This window comes from Arachis hypogaea, chromosome 18, assembly GCF_003086295.3.
Source record: "Arachis hypogaea cultivar Tifrunner chromosome 18, arahy.Tifrunner.gnm2.J5K5, whole genome shotgun sequence".
NCBI classification, from domain to species: domain Eukaryota; kingdom Viridiplantae; phylum Streptophyta; class Magnoliopsida; order Fabales; family Fabaceae; genus Arachis; species Arachis hypogaea.
The window spans coordinates 37421804-37432505 of record NC_092053.1 but is presented as its reverse complement, the minus strand read 5'-3'; the positions used below and the strand labels follow the sequence as shown (position 1 = coordinate 37432505).

At 32.1% G+C, this 10702-nt stretch overlaps 1 protein-coding gene across 3 annotated transcripts; it reads right to left on the bottom strand.

Annotated features, from left to right (window-relative positions):
- Positions 1–4637: 4637 nt before the first annotated feature.
- On the bottom strand, positions 4638–8755 carry LOC112770075 (zinc finger BED domain-containing protein RICESLEEPER 1). Of its 3 annotated transcripts, none has more exons than XM_025814496.3 (4): positions 8350–8755; positions 5349–7334; positions 5175–5241; positions 4638–5020 (listed from the first exon to the last, which is right to left on the bottom strand). In XM_025814496.3, the coding sequence occupies exons 2-3, from the start codon at positions 7315–7317 to the stop codon at positions 5186–5188; spliced, it is 2025 nt and encodes a 674-aa protein (XP_025670281.1). In that variant the 5' UTR covers positions 7318–7334; positions 8350–8755; the 3' UTR covers positions 4638–5020; positions 5175–5185. The 3 variants fall into 3 exon arrangements, with proteins under 3 accessions (XP_025670281.1, XP_025670282.1, XP_072082317.1); XM_025814497.3 differs by having other exon boundaries at positions 4638–4729; XM_072226216.1 differs by having other exon boundaries at positions 5349–7426; positions 8350–8703.
- Between the last annotated feature and the right edge of the window lie 1947 nt (positions 8756–10702).

The following is a 10702-nucleotide window of genomic DNA, read 5'->3' as shown; positions in this document are numbered from 1 at the left end:
TGAAGATAATGAATAATTCAAGTTCAGATTGTCAATTGAACTAGAATGAAATTGATTATTTTAAATCCAATCAAGTGGCCGAGGTGTAGTTCGATTCTAGTTAATGTTTTCGTTAGTAATTTATAATTCTGTAGGTGAATAATGTTGTTTTTGTTTGTGAAAATTGTTGTTCATCGTTGATGGTTTGAATTGAATGTAATGTAAAAGTTCTGCATTAAAGAAAATATTTTTCTGTATTTAGGTGTAACACGAAGATATTTGGGTGTATTCTTTAAGAATTTTTAGTGTATGTGTGCTGATAAGTTCGGCATAATTCAAAACTCTTCTTCTCCCTCCTCCTTATCTTCTACTACTTCTTCTTCTTCTTTTTCATCATCATCATCATCTTCTTTTTTTTTTCTTATTCATCTTTTTTTTCTTGTTTTATCTTCTTAAATTTCTTCTTATTTTACTCTTTTAACAAGAATAAAAATAAAAAAATCAAACAAAGAAGAAGAAAAAACACATAATGGCACAAAATTACTTGGAAGAGGATTAACTTACATTCGTTCAACTAAAAGAAAGAAAGAAAGAAGGAAAAAAAGAAGGAAAAAATGCAGCATTAGAAGAAATACTTTTCTGTATTTGCAGCAAATTTGGGTGTAACACGAAGATATTTGGGTGTATTCTTTAAGAATTTTTGGTGTATGTATGCTGATAAGTTCTGCATAATTCAAAACTCTTCCTTTTCCTCCTCCTCATCTTCTTCTGCTTTTTCTTCTTTTTCATCATCTTCTTATTTCATATTTTCATAATTCTTCTTGGGATGAAAAAATCAAATAAAGAAGAAAAAATGCATAATGTTGCAAAATTAATAGAAAGAGAAAGAGGAAAAAAATGCAGCAACAACAACAGTAATAAAAAACAACGATGAAGATGAAACACGCGAAGAAAAAGGAGGAGAAACGCAAAGAAGAGGAGGAGGAGAAGAAGAAGGAAGAGGAGGAGGAGGAGAAGAAGGAAGAGGAGGAGGAACGCGAAGCGCGCCATGGAAACCGTTGAGTAGCGCGCGTGTTTACACGCTCGTATTGGTGAGCGTCCTTTTTGTTGAATTTAGCCCAACTTATATGACTTATAAAGCAAAATGACTTGTATGTGTAGCACTTCTCAATTATTAATTACACATTTTGTAATTTATCCAGTCACTATTCTAAAAAACTAAATCCAATTAAATTGTAATTTATTTAGTATTTGTCAAACTTATATAATTTTTAAATTATAGAGAAAATTCTACTCCCTTCTTCTGAGAGATACTAAAATGATACTCACTTTTCCTCTATTTGTAAAATGTACATTCTCCTCCCTTATAATTTTTTAAAAACTTCCTCTTTAATCTATTTTAATTTTTTTGTGTTAACTAATGTTAACTTTATATATTTTTAAGAAAAAATAAATTATTTTTTATAAAAATACCTTTTAGAAAAAATTTTATTTTTTTGTCATTAAATTTTGCTTACCAAAATATCTTTTAATAAATTATTTTTTTATCAATTAAATTGTATTGTTACCAAAATATTTTTTTAAAAATTTAATATTAATTTTTTTTAAAATACTCTTCAATAATTTTTTAATTATTAATTAGTGATTTTACCAAAATTTTCGTTAACAATTATTTTTATATTTTATTATTAATTTTTCGATATCAATATATATTATTTTAATATTAAATAAAAAAAATCTTATCGTTGTTAATATGTATAACAATTAATATATATTGATATTAGAAAATAATCTTTCCAAGACTTTTTTTTAAAGAGTATTTGGTAAGCAAAATTTAATGACAAAAAATAAAATTTTTATTAAAGGATATTTTTATAAAAAATAATTTATTTTTCTTGAAAAATAGATAAAGTTAACATTAGTTATCACAAAAAAATTAAAATGGATTAAAGAGAGATTTTTTTAAAAGTTATAAAGGAGAAGAATATATATTTTACAAATAGAGAAGAGAAGAGTGTCATTTTAGTATCTTTCAAAAAAAATGGAGTAGAATTTTCTCTAAATTATATTCTATCAAACATAATAATTATTGATATGCAAACTACTTCCAACTTTGTGTATAGCTGAAAATATTAATATTTTCAACTTATTTAAATAAAAAAAAACCGACATTATGTCTGAAATCTTCCATTTGAAGTTGGTGCTATTGTGGATCAAGCCACAACACAATATTAAGTGGAATTGCAAATTAAGGTTAAAATGTTGAAAATAATAAAAAAAAAAAAAGAAAAAATGATAGCCGTTTAATCTATTCTTTGTTGCTTATAAGGGTAACAAAGGAAAAATGATTCCTTGAGTTATTGCTATTGTTCGAAACTGTCCGGCTCGTTTTCAGGCAGTAACCACGGTGAGTGAGCCTCATGTTTGCTGCCGGCAACTAGATGAGAACAAATGATTCATTCTTTATACAAAGTCAACCTAACCTAATGCACCACAAACCCAGGGAGAACTTTTAGATCAGTGTTAAAAAGAAAAGTGAATTTTTTCAAATTTTTTTCAATTATTTGATAAAATGTAATCTATTACTTTATATTCCTTAAGTAGAACAAAAAAACATGTAAAAAAAATATTGCATGATAAAAAATTGAGAAGATCGTGTAGCTAATAAAATGGGAATTTAATTTTTAAAATCTTTCACCAAACACAAATTGGTATAAATGAATAAGAGCGTGTGTCTCTTAATTATCTCTCTCAAATTTAATTTTTTTTTTTTTGAGGATGAGAAGAATTTACTTATTTAAAGGAAGTCATATATTTTACATGTCTTTACACTATTCGAAGAATTAGTCATTAGATTTTTGGTTTGATAAATATCTTGCTGCAAATAATTTTTTTTTAATCTTTTAATATTAAAAATTTAAATGAATTAATCGATTCTATTAATTTTTTATCTGATTGTTCACCTGACAGAGCGGACGAATGAATTTATCACTCGACCAACTTAAATTAGTTAGGTGAAACATCTTCTGAATTTAATTTTATTACGATTTTATATTTTATGTATTTAATTTATTCTTACAATTTTATTTACGTAAAATCTCATTTTTTTATGGTATTAGCTTCCTAAAGTAAATGAAGATATTACCGTAGAAAAGAAAAAATAAATAAATAAATAAACCGCGCCATACATGAATGTGCATTGTGCAATAATGTTACAGAAGAAATATCTGGTAGCATCAATGCATCACAGATATTTATGCTTTTTCTTTGGCATACATATAACCTTTCCCTGTTTGAAGTGGCCTCATCCTTTGTTTCTCATATATATATATGAATGAGTAAATATTAAATCATGATGTTAGTAATATTTGCTATAAAAACCCCGTGCAGTGCGTCCCTATTTCAAATGCAATGTTGTCAGCATTGTCAGGGCTTTTGATAGTTTTCACATGGCCTACCTGCCACCATAATAATCCCCTTTTCTTAGTTGTGGTTTAAGGAGATTGCTTAGGCATGGAGGAGCAATAAGATGTTGACAGGAACCAGTTTTAGATTCTTGGGATACAGCAGCATCAATCATTGAATGCTTCGGTACGAAACAGAGATATTTTGTTTCTTTACAATATTTATCATCCCTTTCTGAACTGAGTTCACATATTACTCATCTACTGTTAGCATGATTATAAGCCCTAGAACAAGTGATATATTATCTAATAGTAAATAAATAGTCATATAACGATGACTATATTAAAATAACACAAATCGTAAAACAAAGAAGATAATCAATATTTTCTTTTTATGGGGGCGGGGATCATTGAACATTTCAGAATGAAAACAAGTTTGGGCTGGCCACAAAACATCAGGTCCACAAATTGTAAGGCCCCAACAAAAACTCCTCATTTTGGTCATGGCCCAACAGAGAAGTCCTTGAATTCAATTGATTTAGCTAATGATCAAATCTTGTTTTCCTATGACAAAAAATAAAGAAGCTAAGCAATGGGCTTCGGCCGTTTTTTACCCATGATCAAAAAGGGGATAAATATGGTGGTTTATTACACTTGCGCCAATTTAAAGCATAATCGGTAATCCCGACCCCCAAAAAAAACAAAAGCATAATCAGTAGCATGATAAAAAAAATAAAAATAGTGCCGATGACCAAAAAAATGAAACATAATCAGTACCTGGTCAATAGGACAACCTGAGAAACTAGCAAAAATGATGCAAATCCTATGTAAAGGTGTTACATTACATGTAATTCAGCATTCTTCTTCAGTTTTCTTCGGACACCAAACCATCTTACTTTCACTATCTGATAAAATGCAAAACCTAAATCACCAGACTTCATATCCAACTCAATGGTAGAAGAAGAAAATAAATCGATTATTTGTACCAAAAATACTGAATACCAAGGGGGAAAAAATCTCTTTGAATGATTAGTAACTTTTTGTTTCTTACAAGTAACATGAGATACTTTTTAACACCGCCGTTCTCATAATTTACCATGGCCGAGGTCTATTCTTATTTAATATTGGATCATTCTCTTCAAACTTTTTTTGGGGAATATTACTTTGAAATCCAACATATAAACTAAACAAAACATCCCAATCTAAATTCTAATTTTAACTGTTGTGGAGGCAGATGGCTCAGTAGAGATCAAATGACAGTTAAAATCATGCCACTCCAGATCTTCAACAATGTAATTATATCTTTTGCGAGTACACAGACCTCTTATCTCATCATGTAAAGCTGGCTACATGCATCAGATGAAATTGGTACATAAAGTTAGTAAAAGAAAAGAACTTGCTTTGCCAATGTTAAGGGCAAATAACACCCTGTACAATACTCAGGTTCACCCGAATCAATAGTCAAATGACAAATGCCACTCATCCAGCATATAGGAAAAACATTTCAATTAAATTCTAGTGTATATACACAAGCATCTACTGGCTCTTCTGAGAATATACATTGCTTCTTGATTACACAGGATAAGTAGATGCTAAGTTGTCCACACTAACATAGCTTCGTTAGTTTTGGATAAGACCTGATAGTATAAAACACAATGATAAAGGCAACCTATGAGCTAGTAGATCCATCAATCTCACAACACAGCCAATAGTTATGTTGAAAGCAAAAATGTACAACAGTGGAATATGGAGAAATTTGGAACATGTCATACAAGTTGAACAGAAGCATACCATGGAAAAAGCTAATTTGAATCAATGAGAAGGGGTAGAGCAAAATGGCTTGAGGATTGATTTAAATCTGATAAGATATTAGAGTAAAACAGAAAAGAAAATAAAAATGAATCAGTGATAAGCCAACAATCAATGATTATTCTTGGGGAGGGAAGAGAACGAACAAGTACATACCTCCTGATTCATTTTGGAGCCAATCGTGTGTGCATATTAGAGCCTGTCGTGTATCAGGATTCAATGCAGCGCGAGCAGGGTCTAGAACTCTTCCGCTGATGCCAAATGCCAATTCTGGTGCCATTGTTGACATTGGAGTCCCCAGAATATCACGTGCCATCATCGATAGAATCGGGTACCTTGGCATGTGGACTCTCCACCAGTTCAATATGTTAAAATCAGAATTACGAGGGAAAATTGGTTCCTCCAAATACTTGTCTAAGTCAGATGCCATGCTCTGACTCTGTGATGTCTCATGAAGGAATTTGTCAAACCCTTTGAGTCTATCCCTAGCATCATAACTTGAACTAGGTAAGCTGATGCCAGGCAAGGTTGAGCCTTGATCAACCATAGTTGAACAGATAGAGTATGCATTAAAAAGTTCTTTGATCACACCAGAAACTTCTTTGATCCGATCCAAAGCAGTGCTCCCATATATTTGTGAGTAGTAGTATTCCACCAGCTTCATTTTAAAGCGCGGGTCTAATATAGCTGCTACTGCTAAAGCTGTGCTGCACTTGCCCCAGTACTTATCAAACCTGCCTTTCATCTTCGTTGCCAGAGAACTAATAAAATTATCTGAACTTCTGCACCAGTCAATTAATTGGATATGGATGTCACAAATTTCAGGGAAATATATGTTTGCAGTAGGAGACCGGTTGCCTGAAAAGACATTAGTAATTTCAACTATAAGTTTCAAATATCCAGTAACTGAAGTTGCCCATTCCCATTCTTCATCGCTAATTGCGGATGAATAGGAGGAATCTTGCTCTTGGAAGAGAGCAAAAACGGTCTTGTATTCTACTGCTGTTTCAAGCATGAGATATGTTGATTTCCACTGAGCTGGAAAATCCAGAAACAGGGCCTTCTGAGAGTTAATGCCAGCTTGTTGAGCAATTTCATTAAACTTTCCTTGTACTACTTGCGAACTTCTAATATATCTGATGCTGTCCCGAATCTTTTCAATCACTTCATGCAGTGCCTCTGTGGCATCTTGAACCATGGAACTTAGGAGATGTCCTGCTGAGCGTATGTCAAGTAGTTGACGAGTGTTTATGAAAGACCTCTTCTCAGAAATTTGCTGTTTGATTCTAAGTGTAATGTCACCATCAATGGAAAAGTCATCCAGTGTTAAGGCAAACAGCTTACAATCAATATCCCATTCATTTAGACATTTAATGATCACTTCTGGAAGCAGGTCTTCAGTATGAGAAGGATCAAGTGTGACAAAGTTCAGGATCTTCTTTTGTAACGTCCATCCCTCATCAATATAATGTGCAGCTATGCACAAATATGAACAACTTTCTACTGATGACCACATTTCAATCGAAAGATTAATCCTGCCATGTGATTTGTTTATCATGTTATACACTTTCTGTTTCTCCTTCATGTAGATTTCCATACAAGAAACCTCTATACCACTATTTGGCATAAACTCAAAGAGTGGCTGAAGGTTCTTCACAAAGACCTTGAATCCTACATGTTCCACCATGTTCAATGGGTATCCATGTAATATAATCATGTGGGCAAGATCAAGTCGACTCTTCTCCTGATCAAATTTTCGACCACCAAAGTTGATGATTTCATCTTTCTTGTGTTCCGGTTCAAACTTAATGATTGTTGGCTTTATGTATTCTTCTTTCGCCTGACCTTCATCATAACTAAGATTTGCAACACTAACAGCAGTATCTTTTTTCCTTCTCTTTGCTGCAAGCAGCTGAGAGACATCAAAGTTGGACCTTTTCAGACATCGAATCAAGTGGTTCCTCAAATGAGTTGTTCCACTGTTACTTGATCCACTGAGTTTCTTGTTACAATGCACACAAACAGCATAGCAGACATCAGCCTTCCTAACCCTTTCAAAGTGATTCCACACAACAGATGTCAGCCTTTTCGGTTTCTTTATGCCTGAATCATTTGATATTTCCATCGAATAGGCAGGTAATGCTGCTTGTTTAAACAAAATTTGTATATAAGTCACCAAAGTAGATGCTATGAAATTGAAGGAATTACCACACAGAAATCACCAAAAATGTACACTGTAAAGAAGGGGAAGAAAGAAAGCATAACTACAATTATAAAGTGCCAAAGCATCAAAGGTTGGGTTAGGAAAAGCATTGTGCAATCATACAAAGCCACTATTAGCCCTACAAAATAGGTTGACACAAAGCACATAAAGAGGTTAATTTCAATGTATCCTTATAAAATATGTATGGATACAGAGAAAGGGAGGATAAAAGGGGAGAAGAGAAAATACAATAATAGCCATGTAATCCTCCATATTCCCTCATCTTCAATGGTATAAAGTATAAATAAAGTTCATAACACAAATAAAGAGATGGAAACCATTACTTGAGCCCCCATTCTCTTCCCTCCCCTTCCTTTTAAAATGCAACAAATTTTATTTTACCTTTTTGAAAAAAGGGACCAAAGACAGGTATCTTCCATGAGTTCATTTCTAACTACACTATGCTTTGATATTCAACACTCAGCAATAGCATACACACTATATAATTTATAAGTTAAGCATGAAGGTCCCTTAATTTATAGATTGCCACAAAAAATTATAGTCAATTTGATTTCCAATTTAGAACAAATCCCTCATAATGAAACCCACACGAAAAGTTAACATTCCATCAACTATATCACAAGCTCTGTGGGTTAATCATTCCTAACATAAATTCAACCACCAAACAATTTCCCACATTAAGACCAGGCATCTGGTGGTAAATCACATCACACCATGACACTGTAGGCAAGAAACATTAAAAAATAACATTTCTTTAACACACATGAATTACAGAAGTTGTTAAAGTAAAATTTTGGGAGAAGCGAAAAAAAATAAATAAACAAGGAAAAGAAGTTTTTATTTTTCTGAATAATAGAAAGAGAGAGAAGAATAAGAAGAAGAAGAAGAAGAAGAAGAAGGGGGGGGGGGGGGGAGATGAAATGAATGTGTTACCAGGAAAATGCGGGGGTGGGAAGGAGGAGGTTGCAGTGTTCGGATTGTAGTAAGAGTCCGATCGGATAATCCGGGTAAAATTAGGGTTTGCGGATTGGGACTTGGGAGAGAGATTCAATTGCAACCCGATATCATAATCTGTGGCTTATTGCTGCTTCATCATTCGTTCATGCGTGTTACTGTGTGGTGGAAATTTGGGTTAGGTTGGGTCCGATTCAGATTTCAGAGATCAGAGGAATTAGAATCATGGATTTGGGTGAATGGACGAGGGGAGAAAGAAAACGGGTGGGTCAGGAATGTAACGGAGCTGGAGTTGTTTTTTTTTTTTTTTTTGTTATTTATGGGCGATCCACCAAAGTTTTTGTTTTAATTATTATTTTAGTCCTAAAATAGTTTAAGAAATGACATTTTTTTTTGTGACTAAGAAATGACATTATGATCCGCTAATCTTAGTTTATCTTTCTAAATTCTAAGCCAATGAGTAATAGCTCAAATGACATAGACTCCATATACTCAATTAAGAGGTCGCGGGTTCGAGTCACATATCTTTCCAAATTTGCCAATGAGTAATAGCTCAAATGGCATAGTCTCCTCATACTCAATTAAGAGGTTGCGGGTTCGAGTCTTATATCTTTGGTAAAAAAAAAAAAAAAAAAAAACAAATGACTCATGCATACATTTAATATAATTCTTTTAGAACATTTAAAAAATTATTTAAAAGAGGCATAAAAAATGTAACAAAAAATTAATATCTAGATTTTTTTTTCAACATTTTTAGAATTCCTTTCTATTCGAGTTAGAATAAAATTGTAAAAAAGATTTTATTTGCCCTAAAATCATCAAATTAAGAGAATAAAAAGATATCATTATTATTCTACACAGATTTGTAAAAAAAAAAAATATCATAATCAGATTTCTAGATTTTTATTTTTCAAATATGTCTTTCTATATTTAATGAATTTTGTCAAACTAAAATAATATTTTGAGAGTAAAAATATTATTTTATATTTTCAGGAATTATTTTTTTAAAAGTTGAATTTTTTGAGATTAATATAGAATTTTAATTTTTGGCTTTTATTATAAATAATTTATTAATAATCACCTAACAAAAAGTTTCGGACTGAAAAAGGAATAAAATACTCACAAAAATGAATTATATATATTACAAAAATCACGAAATATACTGTTGTTGTGGGTGATATAACACCAAAGAGTATTTAGGCAAAACTTTTAAAGTATTTTTAGTATAAATACGATTCTAACACCTAATTATTACATGCATTTTATAAATAAAAAAAATTGTGAAGAAAATTATATTTAAGTCTATTTTAATTTGGATAAACTCTATGAACTTTTTTTTTTGTAAGTTTATATAATCGTAAGTTATTAGGTAGCGTTTGTTTGCGAGACAGAGATCAAGATACAGAGACAGAGAGACAGAAACAAAGAGACATATACAAAAATAAGTATTAGTATTGTGTTTGGTGTGGAAGTGTACAAGATTGATTTATGTCTCAGTATCCTATTTGGTTTGAAATAAAAAGTGGAGATTAAATATTTAAAATTACTAAAATCCCCTTAATTTTAATTAACAACCCTAATCCCCAAATACAATTTCATTTTCATCAGCATGTAACCCTAACCCCTTTTTTCCTCCCCTCTACCCTTTCTGCTCTCTTCTTTCGTGAACGAATCCCAGAGCCTGACCCGTCGCCGGTAGCACCTCCAAGGGTCTGAACGACGACGGCGCCTCTCCAGTTCTCCTTGGTTCATCTTCGTGGCCCCAGTTGCCACCCTCGGTTTGTGACGCTTCTGTCGTATCCGCGCCCGTGGGTTTGCGTCGCCACTGTCTTGGAGTTGTGCGTCTGGTCTCTGCTGTTTTTTTGTCAACGGAGCTGGTATGTTCTTTCAATTTAACTTATTTGCTTGTTAATTTTGTGAAGTTCAAGAGGGATTTTTTATTCCCCCATTTTCTGATTTGTGAAACCCTCACCTTCTTATTTGTCCTCATGTTGATGAGAATGTTTAAATCCCTCGTTGGATGATTTGAGATTCGCCCTGATTTGGTTAAAATTGCTGATTTGTGCTTCTTCAAATGTTGAAGATTTCTGAAGTTGTTATATCCGAGTTCTTATTTGCCCTCATTTACAGATTTATGAATTCTATGTCATCTTTTTTAAAGATTTGGAAATGTGTGATTGCTGAGTGCTGATTCCATTATTTGCGTATCATATAATTTTTTTTAGCTTACTTGTGCTTGTTAATTGCTTATTTGTGAATCTGTGATTGTTATTTTCTTAAATTTATTTATGATGATTACTATATAGAAAAACAAAGAAGATAATTTGAGAAC

Coding starts and splice junctions, on each gene's coding strand:
- LOC112770075 (XM_025814496.3), bottom strand. CDS start 7,317: ATGGAAATATCAAATGATTCAGGCATAAAGAAACCGAAAAGGCTGACA. Junction 5,242..5,348: donor GCTCCAAAATGAATCAGGAG/GTATGTACTTGT, acceptor ATATCTTATCAG/ATTTAAATCAATCCTCAAGC.